This window comes from Perca flavescens, chromosome 5, assembly GCF_004354835.1.
Source record: "Perca flavescens isolate YP-PL-M2 chromosome 5, PFLA_1.0, whole genome shotgun sequence".
Taxonomy (NCBI): domain Eukaryota; kingdom Metazoa; phylum Chordata; class Actinopteri; order Perciformes; family Percidae; genus Perca; species Perca flavescens.
In genome coordinates, this window is record NC_041335.1 from 806,111 (window position 1) to 826,209 (window position 20,099).

Consider the following 20,099-nt stretch of genomic DNA (forward strand, 5'->3'; position numbering starts at 1 on the left):
AGACCAGGAACAGACCAGGAACAGACTGGAAACAGACCAGGAACAGACTGGAAACAGACTGGAAACAGACCAAGAACAGACTGGAAACAGACTGGAAACAGACTGGAAACAGACTGGAAACAGACCGGAAACAGACTGGAAACAGACCGGGAACAGACTGGAAACAGACCGGGAACAGACTGGGAACAGACCGGGAACAGACCGGGAACAGACTGGAAACAGACCGGAAACAGACCGGGAACAGACTGGAAACAGACCGGGAACAGACTGGAAACAGACTGGAAACAGACCAGGAACAGACCGGGAACAGACCGGAAACAGACTGGAAACAGACCGGGAACAGACCGGGAACAGACCGGGAACCGACCGGGAACACGATTTATGAAATAGACAAGTGTAGAGCCCACTACACAATCACTGTCATTACGCATAGAAAATGGAAGAAAATAGACTTCAAGGAATAAAAGGTCATTTCTTTTAATAAGCATAGCACTTCCTGCGTGGACACGTTGTTACTGACATACAACCTGTTGGTCTATGTTTCTGTGCATGATGACATTGTTCCTTCCGGTCTTTCTTCAGTGTTGAGCACAACGTTCTATATAAAGAGATTTACCTAGGGGGCAGTGAGAGCTGTGACTAACAGACTATGTTGCTTTATGTTTCTGTGCTATGACAATGTGCTGCCCTCTGTCCCCACACACACCTGACATGTTGTGATGTCTCTAAGCTGTGATTGGTCCAGTCTGTGTGTCCTATCACAGCTGGCGTGTTTGAGTTTCTGCAGTCTGACCCATTCAGACTCTGAGTCAGATGAGGTGAACTGTGTAACTAATGCTGTTGCTAATAGAAGGGTTCTGGTTCTGGTTCTGCCATCTGTTGGCTTGGAATAGACTTAAATGATGACCGTTAAAATAAGTGAAGTAAACCGATACACATACACAGGTATATATATATATATATATATATATATATATATATATATATATATATATATATACACACACATACATATACACATATAGTAGTAGTAATAGTAATGGAGAAAGATGATTATTTTGCACATTACGTTTTGCAAGTAAATTCTTATTTGTCTTGTGTTGTGAATGAAAAAAAAAAAACGGATTCAAACGGGAAAAGTATGAAGGGAAAATTCACAGTTCCAAGGTGTATGCACTGCTGATTTGTTTAAATTTTTCAAGTTCAATAATTGCAACATCTTACCAAAAGTCAATGAGTAATCGTGTTAAATAGTCCTGATTTAAATTATGACCAAAAATAATGGTGATTATTATTTTTTACAGAATCAAGCATCCCTAATATATCATATCATATGCAACCAACAGCTGGTTAACAGAACAGACACGGTATCCAATACAACATCAGGTTTTCCCCCAGTGTATTGCAAACCCGGTGGCCCACCTGGCCTAAGTTGCCCCCCACCAGGCCTAAGCAACTGGGAATTATTTTTTAATGACTACAGTTACAACGGGGCGGCTCGGTTGGAAACTTAGACGTAGTCATATTTTCAAATCTCCAGTTAGCTTGCACTAACTTAATGTAGGGCCCTATGATGTCTTATAGCTTTTTTAAATTATCAATTTTGCGATTCCATCCGTGATTTACAGAAACTTTTGGGCTCTACATGAATGCTGCCATCAGTCTGTGACTGGCCCGAGCCGTACCGTCGTCGAAAAACGACACTTGCCACCGGGCTTAACGATTTTTCTGGGGGAAACCCTGAACTTGATCAACAGTAGCCAGAGCGGCTGTACTTACGTCCCCCCCCAGTGATGGCTGGAGGTCACACTCAGCGGTGGGGCTCAGGTCCTGCCTCATTACCCAGATGGGCTCCTTGGGCTCATCAGGTGTGTATGGAGATCTCACTGTTCTGGTCTTCACCTCCTCTATGGCCTCCCTAATGTCCTTGATGGCCAGGGAGATGGCGTCCCTCTTCTCCTGGCTGTTCCTCGCTGCTGCCGGCTCCTCTGGGGGACTCACAGATGCTCTTCTGGCTGGCTGCCCTGGGGCGCCAGCTCTCTGGGTCTCATCACAGTCCATTTGGGACTTTTCTTCTTCCTGCTGTAGCTCATTTTCTTCATCTATGGTGTCTTCCACAGCACGATGAAGACTCTGAGAGCTCAGGCTTTCTTTGACCTCAGCCACGATGCTGTCGATGTCCTCCTCCTGGTCGCAGCTGTCGGCACGTGGGTACGGGGCAAACTCCGCCTCCTTCTCAGGGCTGTCTGACTCGCCGTCAGAGCGTTCGTCGTAGTGGCGAAGACGGGAGCCCACCGCCTCCTGCTGATGGTAGTCTCCACCCCCCGCCCGGCCCTCCAACAGCTGAAAGCCGGCCCGCCTCTGTTGGAGAGACTCTGTGTCCTCAGCCCCGTCTGCAGCAGAGGAAACTGAAGCGGGAGCGTCGCAGATTTCCTCGTAAACATGCTCAGAGAGTGAGTAAATGTCATATGGCTCAGAATAGGCTTCGTCCGCAAGAACAGCGTCTAAACTCTCCGAGCTTTGACTGGCCGAGAAGTCGGCCGTTCCTCCGGAATGGCTGAGGGGCCGGGTGTACACGTAGTTGGAGTAGCCGGTATTCAGCATCTCCTCTGCTTCATCCTGTCTCTGGGGGTTTTGGATATCAGGCAGGGGCTCACGTGGCAGTGGCGGGGGCTGAGGAGGATAGTCAGGATGGAGTTGTTGGTGTTGCTGTTCAGCCTCGGCACTCTCTGTGTACCCCTCCGCCTCCGGCCGTAGCTGGACCTCGTAGTTCCCCGCCTCATCCTCCGCCTCTGGCTGCCCATCAGGCTCCAGAGACATCATCACCAGACCATCGTCCCCCTCGGCCCGGTCGGTATGGGTGTGGAAGCCACTCTCCGTGCTCGCTGAGCGGGCCAGCACTGAATCGTCCCTCTCTCGTTCATCCTCCCGGGTCATCTCGGCACGCTGCTGCCTCTCCTGTTGTTGTGCTTTCTCTGCCTCTCTCTGCTGCCTCTGTCTGTGCCTCTGCTGCTGGGCCCTGATCCGTGCCTCGCTGTCCCCCTGCCGGCGGTACCGTGTCACCGCGGGTCGGGGGATGGGCTGGGACTGCTGGGGCTGCTGGGGCTGTGCAGACTGACCTCCGTGTTTCAGCTCCATGTCCGGCTCCTCCTGTGGCCTGCGCTGCTGCGGCACACTCGCTCTGCTGCCAGCACTTCCTCCAGCAGGGGCCTCAAAGCGTCTGTAGCGCTTTTCCTGGTTGCTGTGGTTATGGGGCCGGTTGTTGTGGTTGTTGTGGCGCTGGCGAGGAGGGGCGTTGTTCTCCTCCATAACCTCCTGGCCGAGCTCCGTCTCCTCGGGGTTCATGGCTGTCTGGTTCTGGTTGGTGGAGCTGAGTCAGAGAAAGGTTTTAGGAGGCGCCTCTGTGGATCAGGGCAAATGCTGCTGGGAGGAGCCTGAAAGTGGTCAACACAAAAGGACAAACGTGAGTGAAATGTATTAAGTTTCTGGTCACACCAGAATCAGACACAGAAATCGGTGCTTTCTTGTGAAATAGGTGGTGCTGGAAGTTTGATGACATCGTAACTACTACAGGTCTGACTGGACAATTTTGCAGCTGGCGAGCTAACCAATCACACAAATGCCTGCCGTATTTGTACCATTGACTTTTGTCTCGTAGCCAGTGTTGTAGTACTCTAGATTGGTCTTAGTCTAGAGACCGGTCTCAAGACCACGTTTTGAACGTTTCGGTCCCGTCTCAGAATCAACCACATTTTTACTCTCTCTTGTCTCTGTCTCACATAAAGAGGACTCAAGACCGGTCAAGACCACAATTGCCTTCTTTTTATTTTATCAAGGCATTTCTCATGATACACTTATGGCAATAAAAGAGGTGAATGAAGAAGAATCTTACTTTGTTTTCCGTGAGTGTTTTCTTATGGGAATGTGGATCTTTTAGATAAATTTGAGGAGTGTCTATGGTTAGCATTTTCCACATTGTATCGTTTCATGCAGTGTGGGACTCGCACTGGTCTGGTCTTGGTCTCGACTCGGTCTCGACATAATCTGGCCGCAAATGACTGACACGAACTGGAATAGAACACAAGGCACACACTGGAGCACCAAACGAGTCCAAGAGAGGTGCAGAGATTTCTACTGACAGAAAGTATCAATACAATTTTAGCAGAAATCACAAGGTGTAAGTTGATCTATTTTCACACGCTATCAAGCGTTATTCAGAGTGCAGAATAAATCCTCTGCATAAAAAACACACATACAATATCAACTAAGTTACTCGTGAGTAACTTAGTGTTTTGTCTTTTGTCCAAGTTAGTAAAGATTTGCGTATATATCCTGAGGCAACATGGCAAAACGTGTTCCTGGAGACACGTACTGTAGCAGGAACTACCAGAGTACAGAGGCACTTTGAAGTACTTTGCCAGGTGTTTATATGTCTGCAGACAGATGTTGTTACTGTGATAGCGTCGCAACTGTGCCAAACACAGGTGTGTAGTTAAGATCAAAATAAAGGCGAGGTTTGAAAACATCTGCATATGCCTCTCTTCCTACCAATCTACTGACTGCCCTGCAGGCAACATCAACACATCTACTGTATCACAATGTCACTTCAGTCATGGGTCATGACAGTCTGCTCATCATTTAATTGAGTGAATTTTACATACAATGAAACAAGAATTTTCTTGGCTTTCTCTCATTGTTCTCGAACAACAAAGTCTACTCATTTTGACCTCACTGAATGACTTTGTTCATTATCGTCCCCAGAGACAGATCATCACTAAAGAAAGAAAGCACTTAGGATATTAAGTAGAAGACGGCAAAGAGGAAAAATGTCTTCACAGATTGGGCCCCCAGAGGAGAAATGGTCACAGCATTGAGGACATACTCATGCAGAACCGTTATAAGGAGAGCATACCTATCGGAGTTGGGGTTGGGTAAACCATCACGGCACTCAAGTAACATGCACACACAACATTCAGTTACTTCTCATGCTTTGGCTACAAGTACATAACAGAGACAGTGGTACATTGAACTGGACCAGCAGTGGCCCCTAGAGGCTGCAATGTTCATTACACTCCACAAAATGAATGGAAAAAAACATTGTGACATTGTCAACTAAAATCATGGCACTCAGTTTGTGTTCACATTAAGCAACATTACCATAAAAATGACAATCTTTAAAACAGCCAAGGATCAATAGAATGATGTATGACACAATCTATTAGGTGTTAAATCCACGTAAGGAGGAGGCAGAGCGGTTCACAGTCTCGGTGCTACTGACTCGAAAGATCAATCTCCACGGGTCTTAAACCGGGTGCAAGGAACAGTCAATAGATTTAACATATTAGACCTTAGAGGGCATTACGACAAAAAAGGTTGCAGTATGTTGGTCACAGGTGTAGGTGGGAGAGAATATCAGGTGACCAGGACTGGAGAGAGTGAGGGCATCTGCTTCCATAAGGTGACAAGGTGGAGAAGGGAAAAGGACTGAAGAGGTCAAACTTCACCAACCCTCGTACAGAACAACTTTACTGTTGGACCAGCTGGTTTGTGCTTGTGGCCTTTATCAGGGTCATCATAAAACACTATAAAACTCCACAAGGCACCTTTAATGCACCTAAAGATATTTTGGTTTTAGAGACCATACTTCAACCTAAGGTCCCAAAGCTCATACATGTCTCATACACTCGCAGATGAACCAAGCCATAACGTAAAGCACTACCTATTTGTATGTTAAATAATCAGTAAATGTTTGTCAGCCATTCACTCACCTTATGTTATCAGGTGTACGATGACAGCAGCAGTTTGATTCCGTGAGGTCCTAGTTCTCAGGTCCACCCTGAAACAGAGAGAAGAAGTGAAAACTTCAGTGCAGTTTATACAAGTATCTATTAAATCTAACATTTTGGTCCATGTAAATCCTCAGAGACCCTTGCTAACTAATCAGAGCTCAACATTAAATTCTAGATGAGAGACCTATAGAGAAGACAGAAATCTTGTTCATCCCTCTCTAGTCTTTTCTCCAGTGATGCATAATAACCATAGACTGTAAAAATAGTGGATGTAGCATCAGTGACATCACCCATTGGTTTGTGGACTGCCGATATGAAGCCTCGAGTTTGGCATTTTGGATGTTGACTCAACTGCGAGCTGTAACCCAGATTCCCTCTGCATGGAAAAGATAAGGCCTCTGAATCTGAAATTAACAACTTTATCATTTCCAGTTTTTTTATGAAACCTTATGGTCAACACAGTCTAAAAGGGTAAATTAGCTATGCTTATACCAGATTTAAAAGCATATGCACACCTTCAATAATATAATCAAGAGTATACTATCGTCAATAAATAATAGTGTAACTATGTCTGCTTGTACATTCTGTGTCACACTAGTTAAGTTAGCAAGGTAAGCCTAGCCTCCAGTTTTACTGCTGCAGAAATGTTCATTTAACCCTCTGCTTGCTAACAGTCACACACATTTTCCTCTTGAATATGTTCACAAATGGTGGAAACAGAGTGAAATAATTGCTCTAGGTGTCTCAAGTTTATATTGTATATATCATGTTCTCTTATATAGAGATGAAGGGCTCTCCTATTCCAAGTAATGCAAGTCTAATGGTACATGTCCACATATGCTTTGTTTTCACAGAAGGGATCACCCCGCTTCCCAGCAATGCACGCTGGCAGGCTTGCCACCAGCGGTTATCAGTGTCTCTTCACTGACCAATGACAAGCGAAGAAAACAGTCTACACCCTTGTACAACCACGATGGCTGCACCTGATTGGACCGACGCTTCACATGGGGCTCCCAGATTTGAAAACGGAACATAATTTGAAAAACAATCTCTTATTTTAATAGGCTGTGCAGATGTTGAATCTGTCTTCATTTCAGATGGTCAGTTTAAAAGGGTACTACAGGTGTGTATTACATTACGATGCAGCTTACTTATGTTTAGGCATGCCAGTGTAACACGGAATAGCAGTGTTGACTGATGCTTCTTCTGGTCTGTTGTGGTAATGTTGTGTCTTAACAATGATCATCTGACAGTGACATGTATTTAACTCCTGCTAGTGTGTTCCAGACAGAGGGAATACATTATTTGAAGGCTAGCACATCGCTGTGCTTCCACTCCCCTCTCACTCTGAGAACACAGGCGGCAGCAAGACTGCTGGTTGCCATGGAAACCAGCGGGTAATTGCTCTCTGTGGGAGGGCAGATGAGGAGGTGACCTCTCCGGGGGGCAGCAGTGTTCTCCCAGCTCCAGCACCATGGCTGTCGCTCGCTGCCCTTTACCAACTGCTATCCAAGTGTTGATGGGAGAGTCGAGGTGAAAGAGAGATTTTAACATCACTATCTGAATAGTCTCGCATGTCCAGCTCTATCTCTACACTGCTGCGGAGGAGGGTCTGGCTAGTCCACACGACATCTGGGATCTGGTTTATTGGCATTTCTTTAAACCAATCACAATTGTCTTGGGTAACACTAAGCGCGTAGACGGAGCCACGGTGCCTCTGCTAAATAGTCTCAGAAAGGAACTTGTTTTGGTGGAACGTGTACGTTCAAAAGTAGTTTTAGTCGTGCAACAGAAAACTCAGATTGGACAGATAGTCTAGCTAGCTGTCTGGATTTACCCTGCAGAGATCTGAGGAGCAGTTAACCATAGTCCTCACAAATCCACCAGAGGTTAGAACACCAACACAAAGAAAGAGGAAGGGGACGGACATCGGCGGCACCGGGACAATCCCTTAAATTAAACGTCACTGATATAGATTACTATCTGAATGATTGTAATGGTGCACCTCCTACTCATGTTGATTTTATTCATCTCTGGTGCTATAAAGTCTTTTATATTCTGCTGAGTGGTCAGTGCTGTGTGGTGTTTAATGCCTCAGTCTTTGCCCCCACATGGTGTGCCATTTCTGACTCAATACACTTTGAATGGTTGGGTTTTGTAAATGTCAGTAAATGTTACTTTCTTTCTCTGCTAAACCAGCCTGCAAAGGAAACCAACCACTTTCTCTTAAATATCTGAGTGAATTAAGTATAAGCTTTATTTTCTGATTTCCAGAATATAAAACCTCATCATCACATGATGTAAAAAAAACACCACTGATGCCACCAAATGTTTGAAAGCTGTTTTTCTCTCTCTATCGATGTGTCAAAGCAATACTTTAAAGGGGTGATAGAATGATTATATAGGGTATTTAACACTGTTCCTTAAGGTCTCCTAATAGGGTATGTAACATTGGTTGGGCTGAAAATTGCCCAAATGCTATTTTATTAGGCCCTTAACTACTCTGTGAATATGGCTCTATTTGGAACAAGAGCTTTTCTTCCAAATATGGTATGCTCATGAATATTTAGAATGAGCTGCGCACTGATTGGTTTGAGGAAACCACATAGAAACATATGGGAGACTCGACAGCAGGAAATCAACTATATAAAGCTCAAATATGGGCCGTTTTACGAAAATTGATGGCTAATTGCAAATTTGGTAAGACTGTGTGTCGGAGTTCAGCTGCCGGTGCTGCCTGTGTTGCTGCCTTCCCGCCCGGCCTGCCTTCCTTCACAGACCCTGGCCTGCTGTGAGGTAAATGGAGCTCCGTCAGCCTGGCAGCCCGCGGCACTTCATACCCGCGCAAAGTCAACGTTTTGTGGGTTAATGGACTACCAAACGCCGCTGCCTGGACAGAGCTCCAGGGCCTGCAGCTCCCCTCTACCCTGCTAGCTAAATGGCCCGTGTGTGAGAGTGATAGCGCGGTCAGCGAGCTTGTTACACCAGCAATCTCTTACCACAGGTTCCAGTTAATCTTGGCTGGCTGCCAGCATAACTAGAGTAGCTATATTTACGGTTTGAATTTCATCACGCCACTTATACAATATCTAAAGGTCTTATAAAGCTAACAACGGTGTATGATTTCAAGTTAATGAATATTTGTGAAGATTAGGGGTTTCGTTAGCTGAGACTGTCCCTTCAATCCTAGCTTTGTGTAGCTACAAATCACGGATAGTTAGCTTCATTTTCGGCGTAATTCAAGTATATTTACAGTTTGAATTTCGTCACGCCACTTATATAACCTCTACCCCAAGGTCTTATAAAGCTAACAATGGTGTCCGATTTCAAGTTAATGAATTTTTGTGAATTTCAGAGGAATTCTAAGAGGAAGCTAGCTAGCTCTCATTAATAGAGCTAGCTAGCTACATCCAGCCGCAGGCTCTATCAATGAGACTTGCGGACAAGAGGCGTTTATTTCCCCAATCGTTTGTTTAAGTAACTCAACACATTATAATTACACACATTATAAGATGAACTGGAACCTGTGGTAACAGATTGCTGGTGTAACAAGCTCGCTGACCGTGCTCTCACTCACACACACCGGGCATTTAGCTAGCAGGAAGAGGGGGGCTGCAGGCCCTGGAGCTCTGTCAGAGCAGCGGCGTTTGGTAGTCCACTAACCCATAAAACGGTGACTTTGCGCGGGTATGGAGTGCTGTGGGCTGCCAGCCGTGACGGAGCTCCATTTACCTCACAGCAGGCCGGGGTCTGTGAAGGAAGGCAGGCCGGGCGGCGAGGCAGCACCGGCCGCTGAACTCCTTGAGATCTGCGCGACCTATTCAGAAGACTAAGCTGACCTCAGATCAGTTGTGTAGCCTATGTAAATGTTGGGGCGTGAAATGAGGAGGAGCCGCCGAGTTGACGTGAACTAGGCGGCTTGTTGAGATTTGCCCGTTTTCAGAGGCAGTTTCAAATTGTGAGATTTGCAGAGGAAAGAGGTGTCAATGGGATTTAGAGGTTCTATGTATGTCCTATTTACCCACTAAACTGTCATTATTCAACTATGACAAGGTAAAATCGGTTTTGCATTCTATCACCCCTTTAATTTGAATATTTTACTTCAAAATCATATTGATGATACTCTGACTTGTGTTAGGGAGATGGTCTATGTAACTTTGGTGCTGTAACGCTTCACTGCACCACCACTGATTTGGGTGAAACTGGATCAGATTTTATGGAGAAAATGTTTTCTGGTTTTCCCTCTGATGTCCTCTGGCTGCTCTGCCTCAACTCTCTGTGATTTGTGGAGTTTCCTGATGGATAGAAAGTTTTACTAGCTGCTAAAGTAACGGTAACCGCTAAGTGCTGCTGTCTGTAGCTGCTGGCAGCTAGTTAACTCAGTTAGCCGTGCTGCCAGGACTGGGAGTGTTGGCGTTTACACCGCTAGCACAGGAGCTTTGGACTGCTGGGAGGAGGTTTTCAGGCCCGGTGCGGGGCGTGAGGGATAGCCTACTGGTGGGAGCGGCGCCGGTGTCGTATCAGAACCTGGAGCAGGGCGAGTGGGCAACAGATCCAGCAGCCTCTACGGGCATCGTGACAAAAAGACATGAACATAAAGGAAGCTACGAAAATATAGGACTGAGCAAGAGTAAACCTCAGACAGGCTTTTAGTAGTTGTCGAGAGCTTCGTAAAATAAGACTGTAGACAGATGGCGAGCTAGCCTTCTTGCTGTTGGACTAGTAAGTAATATTAGCTGGTGTGCTATGTCTTGTGTGGTTGCCCTTGCTTGATGATTGGCTGTGTTAGCAAAGTTGTGAACTAGCTGAGACTAGCTGGTGAACATAGTGAAATGAAGTGACAAAACCAAAACCAGCTAAAAGAGAAAGAATATTTGTGTAAAAATGGCAGGGAACACCTCTGCCTTAGCATCACAACTATACTGAAGCTACTAGCAGGTTAGTGTACCATATTATAAGACACTTATGATGAAGATTATATCACAATATCAATTATTTGCTACACCCCTAACCAATACCTCATGTCAAATAAGTCTGAACTGTCTCTTAATAATAGTGTCTGACATTATTTAGCACCCTTTAAAGTGGTGCGGGTCTATTATTAGGTTCTGACTTGAAGAACTAATTAGCAGGAAGCCAACAAACACAGCAGCCAAGAATAGGCCAGAGCTTGTGAACCCTTATTGCTGTGTCTCATCCATTTACATCTTCTCTTTTGAATTAGCAGCAGGGCTGTAGCAGGCTGCTGGGGTACTGAAGAAGGAGCGACTGACAGGGGCTTTACAGGATGTTTCTAAGCAGAAAAAAACAGGGCTGCATAATATGAGGAAAATATGCAAAATGCGATAACGTTGTTGAATATCGCAATAACGATATTACTTGAGATAAATAAACAGATATTAAAGTGTTCTCGGTTCTGCGGCTTTCAGTATTCTGCTAAAATACAATTGCTTGTTGAAATTAAAACAAATGAAAGGAAATCATTTCCAACATTCTTTTACTGAACATTGAATTGAATATAAAAAGCAGCACACAAAAAAGAATAAAGTGTAATTTTCTACTGATATTTTCTTTCAACTAACACAAACAAATCTCTATCTAGAGTGTCTATCGCAATATGTCTCAGCCTTTTGCGATACGTATATTGCGTCAGTTAATATTGCGATGACGATAAAAAAAAATTATATATTGTGCAGCCCTAGAAAAAACTCTGTAATATTTGTGCTGATTGTCATGAACTTGGTGAAAATGTCATTAGGAGAGAAGATGCGCTGAGTAAGGTCACTGATTGAAATGTTTGCACTCCTGTAAATAAATGATGGGAATGGGACTTGAGTGCAGGAGCCTTTCTACACCAGAATATTTTTGGCCGGCAGAATTTCTGCTTCTTTTTAAGCCTAAAGAATGATGCGCTGTTGCAGTAATCAAGCCTGGGTGTTATGAATGCATTAATGAGTGTTTCAGCAGCAGTAAGTGACAGTAATGGTCAGAGGTGGGCAATGTTACTGAGGTGGAAGAAGGCTGTTTTGATTATGTGGTTGACATGAATATGAATGACAGCTTGCTCCCATCAGGGATATTTGGGACAAATGGGTGGAACACTTGCCATACACGTAGCCTCATTCAACAGCCCCATGCAAGCATCTAGGTGTGATTTGTTGATCTCCATCTAACAAACACCCTTCCATGTTTGTTGTCTGTTCTTCTCAACAGATGGCAGTATGAACAACTCAAATGCTGTCTTGATGTCTTGGACATGTGACACAGCATGTTGGTGCTCCGCTTTGGGTGTTCATCATTCATGCCACCCCCCTAAAGATGACACTAACGTGTGAGGGGTTTTAAAGGTGTGTGTGTGTGGTAGGGATGTTAACATTCAAGTTTATTTTTAGTAAAAATTTATCGATAACCTACATATGACGAATAATACTTGAAACTTGAGGTGAACTATTTGCTTCAGGCTGCCTTAAATGCTCAAGGAGGCAGAAATTGACATCATGAAATGGATTCAGCCTCTAACCATTTCATGTATTTGGCAAACCTGAGTGTATTCCCACTGAGGCCAGAGGATTGGATGGCCTCTCAGGGGAAATTCAGTCTCTGCTCACTGATACACTCACTAGCAGGAACGTTCCAAACAAATAGGGATGCTATTTGCCGGTGGCAAAGGGCTCCTTTTCCATGTCTGCCAAGATGTCCACTTATTGTATCCTCCTTTTGTCTAGGCAGGTGGCTGACTACAGGCTGCCACAGCCACCTATCCACTCACACAGACACAAAGAGCTTGAGACAAGCAGGCTGAAAATAAAGCTAATGGACAGTAGTGGAGCGGTCTGCTTGTTACTGACCACTAGATGGAAATAAAAAGAAGCCAACAAAGTAGCACCCCGTTTATGCTCGACACAGTGTCAAAAAGTGACATCATCAAGCCTCTTGCGTTGAATGTGCATGGTCACACATCCAGGGGCGGACTGGCCATCGGGAGCTTCGGGAGATTTACCAAACAGCAGGCTATCATGGGCCAAGTCCGCTGACGGTCATATCTTATTTTTAGATGTCGGTTACAGTCGGACATATTATAACATTATATAGGTGACAGTACGTCCCTCAGCATTGACGTGGCATGGCCTGGCTCTCACATCCGCCGATGCAAAACGGAGCTCTGGCCCGGCTGTCAGACTGGGCCAATTTGATACTGGGGGGGATGTGAGTGGCGAACTACCCCTACCGACATGGACTGCTCCGTGTTTTGTTAAATCTGTACCTAGGCCGGGACCAAGGAGGTAAGAATCGCGTAGCTCCTATGGCGCCATTTTGATGCTACAAAGCGATCACCCCCCCGTTAGCATCCCATTGACTGCCATTCATTTTGGCGTCACTTTGACAGCGAATAACTTTACATCTGAAGCGTTTAAAGACTCTATTTGTCCATTGTTTATTTCTAAAGAAACACGACAATGTATAAAAGGCTCCATTACCTTGTACCTCACGTTATGGCTCCGTAGCAGACGCTTTTGTAAAAATAGGCTAACGATTATGTCATAACCACACAACTTACTGTCTCTGTAAGATTGGGAATGATTGAGATTTCTCTCGGCACAGCTACCAGAAGACTTCACACTTTCAGACAGGTTGCTCACGTCACATCTACGTCTTCAAGCTCAGTTTTAGGCTGCTCAGTAACGCTCAGCCAGCACCGGGAAAGAGACTTCCGATATCCTTCACTGGTCTCAGACCAGAGACACGGGATCTGGTAGTCCATTCTTATATACTGTCTATTGTTGGGACTGGGTACAGTAACTTACTTCCCTGAAGTTATGATCACAGAGAAAACCCAAAAAGTCAAAAAGAAAAAATGGTGGTGAAGATGAAAAAGAACTGAGGTTAAAAAGAAGTGTAGTTAGAGCAAGATGCGGTTAAATGTGCAAAATTAACCAACCTTTTCCATGGTGGAAAGGCCAAAGTTAATACCACTGTCAGCGAAAGCACTGATGAGGCAGGACCAGGACCCAGCAGCAGAGACATGACATGTGTGCAGTAGGTCAAAGCAGGTTTAAGAGGGAATAGTTAAGGCATTTATTATCATAACAATGACTTTCCTAAACTTATAACTCATTAATATAGGCCTATAATTTAATTTATTGCATTTGTCTTTTATTTTGTTATTGTCTTTGTATGTCAATACAGCATGCAAAGTATTAAAGTTTAATATTATAATCATTAAAGTGTATTATTATAACTATTGTTGACTATAGTGGAGGTGATGCTGCGACACAGCGTGACTCCAATCATGGTGGTGGTGAGGAGGAGGAGGAGGAGGAAGAGGTAGACAGGCAGGAGGAGTAAGGAGCAGGAACCAGCAAAGATACAGTGAAAGGTACAGGTGCAGTGTGCAGGGCTGGATAGGCATTTCTTTTATAAATAATAATACAAACTTATGGAAAGAGTTGCATGATTGTTTTAAATTATATAAAACAGAAATTAAAAGAACATGCACTATTGCATAAAATGTACTGGCCTGCTGAATTAGAAATCTTTGTTACTTTTCAATGTTAGTTATTGATAATAATAATATTATTAACTATAAGTTACTGATGTCATTTATACTACTGCATTTACCCTGCAGATGTAGCTCTCAGTCAGCAAACTGAGGAGGGCGGTGTGCAAAGCATCCTGAGTTGAAGTCTTTTGCAACATCCAATTTTCTGGCTGGATTAGTTTTTATTGTTTTGCATCTGTATTACATTATGTAGTATTATATATAGAAGTATATAAAATTACTTACAAAAAATGTTCTATGTTCACTCTTCACACGCTCTCATAAAAGGCCGCTCCATCCCAAAGTCCCGGGCCGAATCTTTGTCCCAGTACATCCCTGCACACATCTCCCAACGATGAGTTTGAAGGTAGAAAGGATGAACAGGTAGACCTGTACAAACATCTGTATCACCCTTCGTTCAGAGACCCCAGGGACAGTCAAATGGTCTTACAGTTTGATAAAAGAGATACCCTTAGTACTGGTAAAATAAGATTTTTTTGTCAAAAAAAAAAAAAAAAGGGACTTATAGTCCAAGTGGAAACAAAGTGGTCCCACCAATTCTGGTGGAGCTGGGAATGCTGTCCCAGAGACTGGCACTTAATGAACATAAAGGACAAGGCATTCATTACCGGTGTACTCTGATAATGGCAGTGTTTAAACAAATACTTCACTTTGTTTGCTTTATCATATGGTGAAGAATAAATCCCAAATCGTATATATCGTGATTTTTTTTTTTGCAAGGATTTTTTAAATCAACTCTTTTCCTAGAATACGGGACAAAATGGGGCAGGACTCACAGAAACAGTAAAAGTTTAGAAGCCACAACTAAAGTTTTATATGAACAATGTGTAGTTAATGTGTAGTTGACATGCGGTTCATATTAAGCTGGTGTGGCATGAATAGTCCTTTTTCACAGCAGAAATGTTGACTTGTCAAAGTAAGAAAGCATAGATGTTACCAATGACGGTGATGATAGCTCAGTGACAGTGAGCCAGCATGAATGTACAATACCAGGACCCTGAAACTGAGACAGCCATCCTTAATTTGACTATTTACACCTGTGCGTCTCCTGCTAAGACATGTCAACATGTCATCAGTGTGAGCAACATCTGAGACACACCCTAGCTGTGTTTGAAACCGTCCCTATCACAGAAATAGTGCACTATAAAGTGCGTTCAATATTTTGTAGTGGTGTTCGAATTCTCCGCGGTTAGTTTCATTCACTATATAGTCCACTATAAAATACTCACAATGCACAGTTAAATTGAGTGCATTTTCCTCCCGTATCCCACAATGCAACGCGGTCCTGTTTTCCTGGAGGAGAAGAAGAAGCAGAAGCAGCCGCCAAAAACTGAAAAGGAAAAATGGAGCGGGCTTTGGTTTCTAAACAGTGGAAATGTAACATGCAACATATATAATATACAACTTTCCTATTCTCCTGACGGCTCGCTCTGTTTCAGGGACGTATTAGAAGTATTTTTGTTTACATGATGCTGGGCGCTCCTGCCTCCGTCACACACATAACCGGCGCATCTACTGACGCAACGTTTTCAGAAAGTGTCCGAAAATCTCATTTGATCTGTTTTAATTTAAACACTATTTAGGGAATAGTGAGTGAGTGAACGGTTTTGAACACAGCTCCTGACTGTCACCTGACAGCTGAATGCAGTTCACCAGCTGACAGAAGGTATAGCTCCGCAGGCTGCCCTGCTCCTACTCCAGGACTAGACCTGAGAGTCCCTAACCTCTGGGACCAGGACTGAGAACCAAAATTGAAACTGGAAACTGCCTTAAAAGCCAGACGGCAACCTGCTACACAACACAAGAACACAAGAAAACAGACTCTGAACAACACCCCCCTTTAGCTCTCCTGCTACAGCGTTCTTCTTATCCAACGTACAAACAGGAACACACGTCCGGTCCTGCCCCTGAGCTTGTTGAACGCGCCACCAAACAAGCATTCAGTGGGGAAAGGTGCACTGCTAACATCATTTTGCAGTACTTGGTACTTTTCAGATTTGAACCGGTACCTGGAATTCAATACTGGCACCCAACAGTATCTTTTTCAGGACTTCACTCTCAAACCTATTTATCCTATTTACTTAAACTATTTTGTTTAGAACATAGTTCTTTGTGCATATAAAAATAAAACATAAAAAATATACAATAACATAAGAAAATGCACAGGGGTAAAGAGGAAGAAAAACCCTGAGTGTGTGTAAGAGGAACCCACCTATCATTAAAATTAAAGACAGCTCTACATGCTGCCTACATACAAACAAAAAATACCTAAAAACAAATAAATACATGAACAAGAAATACTACAGATAAAAAACACAACACAACACAAACATACAACATCCAGCCTGGCAGTCAGTCACCATGGCAGAGAGACTGCTGTTGTGCCTGTCAGTCAGTCACCAGGGCATAGAGAACGCTGTTGTGCCTGTCAGTCAGTCACCAGGGCATAGAGAACGCTGTTGTGCCTGTCTCAGAGGAAGTGTAACCACAACATGGCCGCTATGGGCTCACCATTATTTGATATGGCTGCGAGTGTAACCACACTTGCGAGCGCTTTATCAGCATTTCTGTGCCTCACTTAAACAGACGAGCAGAGGCGATGTAGTCCAACTCTCTGTGAGAAGCAGAGAGGACCGAGAAGATCGCGCTCACGCACTCTCAGGTACCAACATTTGGCACAGATTGATTGAACATGAATCAGTACTCGAATTACGGACGAAATTTGGTTGGTAGCCTAAAAAGTACTAACCTGACTCCGCCAGATGGATCGCTTCGCATTTGCTCGGCATATCCATCTGGGAACTTACCGTTGGAGAACTTTTGGGAAGGGGCGAAAATACTGGTTAGCTGATTGGATAAACCATCTGTCTATCACCACCTATGTTGGTGATAGACGGGCCAAATCAACCAATCAGATCAACGAAGCATATGAAAATACAACCACAAGCCAGGCTACCCCTGCTGCTGCTGCAGGCAAAGCATAGCTCGTTAGCTCAGCAAGCTAGCAACATGTCGGTAAAGGAGATTTGCCGTTTGTGTAACGAGAATTTAGGAATAAAAGGCACCATTTCAGGTTCCCGGACCATATTCCAAAAGAAGGATCCAAGAGAAAAAAGCATTAGCGAGCGGCTAATTAGGGCTACTGCTGGCTGAAAATACTGGTTAGCTGATTGGATAAACCATCTGTCGATAACCACCTAAACCCGCCTCAAAACCAACGCTGATTGGCCCGGTCGTTTGGCAAACAGCTCCAAATTTTCTCTATCTCAAGATGCCAGACTGATCTGGGAGAGGAGAACTGGAGCTTGCGAGATCAGGACGGTCTCACGAGGCTAAAAAAGTACAGAGTTGGGTAACATTTGTGAGGACTATGGTTAACTGCTCCTCAGATCTCTGCAGGGTAAATCCAGACAGCTAGCTAGACTATCTGTCCAATCGGAGTTTTCTGTTGCACGACTAAAACTACTTTTGAACGTACACAAAAGAAGTTCCTTCCCGAGGCTATTTAGCAGAGGCACCGTGGCTCCGTACGGTGCTTAGCACCGCCCATGACGATTGTGATTGGTTTAAAGAAATGCCAATAAACCAGAGCACACTTTTGTCACATCCCAGAATGCTGTGTGGACTAGCCAGACCCTACTGTGCCGCGCTGTGGAGGAAGGTCTGGCTATGCGAGCCTGACTCCACTATAACAACACACTTCCACCCATGGCTTGCAAGCTACAGCGCCTTGGTTCTTCCCCTGCTGGGGCTCAGCCTGCCAGCTGCTGTCAATCAAAATTTCTGCCACGCCCCTCCAACTGCTGAGGGGAAAATGAGCATTTCTGATATTTCCCCCAAACCTTTTTTCCTTATTTTATGTAAATACTATTAACAATACATTTAAAACAACATGTTGACACGTTTTAACGGTTAAAAGGGGATGAATCAATGTGATTTCAGATGGACTGTAAGACAGAATGTGGACTTTCCAGTAGTATGGCTCCAGGCCATGATAAACCTGGTTTCGCTGTTGCAGCCCAGACAGACTGCACAGCCAGGACCGTGCAGCATCCCTGTCAACAACAACACAGCCACACAGACAGGCTGCCTCAGCACAACAGGGCTCTGATGTTGGCTTCTGCATCATATGAGGTGATGGAAGCCACGCAGTCCTGGTTTAACAGAAACATAAGCCACGAAGCACAAAGAAAAGACTCAACCAGTCCGGAGTGTTGACTGGAGTGTTGTTAGCCCTGCCGGGACTCTGCACCTGCCAACAACAGGGCCTATATGGACCATTTCACTCCTGTCCACCCGCCGATCAGCCCGGCCGTCACAAAGACTTGGAACGTTACGTACAACCAGTATTGCGTTTCCTTCCATCTGAATCCCGGTATGACAATTCATCCTAAACGTGCCGTTATCTTTTCCCGTAGCCACTCCTTAAACAGTTAACGAACCGAGCGGCGACAACCCGCCGTCACTTAGCGCTCACAGCACAACGCAGCCGTCTCAGAGCTGCTCTGTAGCGGCTGCGTTGTGCCGAAAGCTGTCGGCGACCAGTGAGCGCTAAATGAGCCCGACGACAGGCCAACTCACCGGCTATCAGCAGGCTGGAGGTCCGCTCCGCCGCTGCCACACCATCCTCCATCTTCCCTGTCTCTCTCTCTGTGTGTGTGTGTGTGTGTGATCCTCCTCCCACCGCCACTGTCACATCATCATTGGACACAGCAAACAGCCTGTCCACTGTGGCAGGGTTGAGAAGCTTCAGAAATATGGAAATCCATATGATTCAACAATACAAACAGACTATGAATGATCCTGTAAAACAAGAGGGGAAAAGAGTTAAAAAAAAGGGCTATATATGTATTTTTTTTTTAACTATCTTAATTTTAGTTTTGTATTTTTGGGGAACATGCAGCAGTTTTATTTTGCATTATTATACATGCCTTTTACAACAACTTTACAAAAAATATATTTATTTATTCAAATGTTCAATCACTTTTTCTGTCATTTTTCTCTGTCCCTACAGCATGGTCTACATTTGACAAATGTAGGACAAGTAACAAGGGTACAATTAAATTCCCTATCTTAAGGATTTATTTTAGTTTTGTATTTATTGGAGTGCACGCAGTAGTTTCATGTCACATTATTTACATTTCGCTTTACAAAAAAAGGTTTTACGAATGTATTATTTGTTCAAATGTTCAAACACATTTGTAATTTTTCTAAATAGGTTATTTTAAACCGTGTTCTACATTGTTAGGTACTATGATTGTGGTGAAAAAAAAAAATCTTTTTTTGTTTCTTTTGCTGTTCAAATTTAAAGCTAGTGTGTAGTTTTTGTCTCCCCCATGAGGAATTCTAAGTAATGACAGCAACACTGTCAGCACATCTACATCGACAGTCACAGCAATACCAACCGAACTTGCAAGATGGTAAATTAAAGGTTTTATATATATATATATATATATATATATATATATATATATATATATATATATATATATATATATATATATATATATATATATATAGAGCTGTTCTTAACAGCCACACTTGAGACCCGTCAGAGACAGGGGGACAGGATTTCATTGTAATATTATGGAGATAATAGAGCTCATTTTCAGACTGGGAGACATTCATGTTGTTGCACTCATTTGTTCACACAAAAAGTGACAGAAATAGTTGTGTAAAGAAGGAAAAAAAAAAAAAAAAAAGAGAGAAATTCAAACCCTGGCTCCTTTCTCACCTCCACACAGCTGGCT

General features: G+C 44.0%; 1 protein-coding gene across 4 annotated transcripts in view; it reads right to left on the bottom strand.

The window, feature by feature from the left end:
• The window catches only part of apba1a (amyloid beta (A4) precursor protein-binding, family A, member 1a), a 52,851-nt gene extending 33,861 nt beyond the window's left edge, over positions 1 to 18,990 (bottom strand). For 2 of the 4 annotated variants that reach the window (XM_028578327.1, XM_028578324.1), the window contains exons 1-3: positions 18,931 to 18,990; positions 5,769 to 5,836; positions 1,780 to 3,434 (exon numbers count right to left, since the gene is read on the bottom strand). In XM_028578327.1, the coding sequence (XP_028434128.1) occupies positions 1,780 to 3,345 (1,566 nt within the window). In that variant the 5' untranslated portion in view covers positions 3,346 to 3,434; positions 5,769 to 5,836; positions 18,931 to 18,990. Of the gene's footprint in view, positions 1 to 1,779; positions 3,435 to 5,768; positions 5,837 to 6,079; positions 6,166 to 14,574; positions 14,665 to 18,930 lie in introns of all 4 variants that reach the window. The other 2 variants (XM_028578326.1, XM_028578325.1) reach the window with 2 other exon arrangements.
• Between the last annotated feature and the right edge of the window lie 1,109 nt (positions 18,991 to 20,099).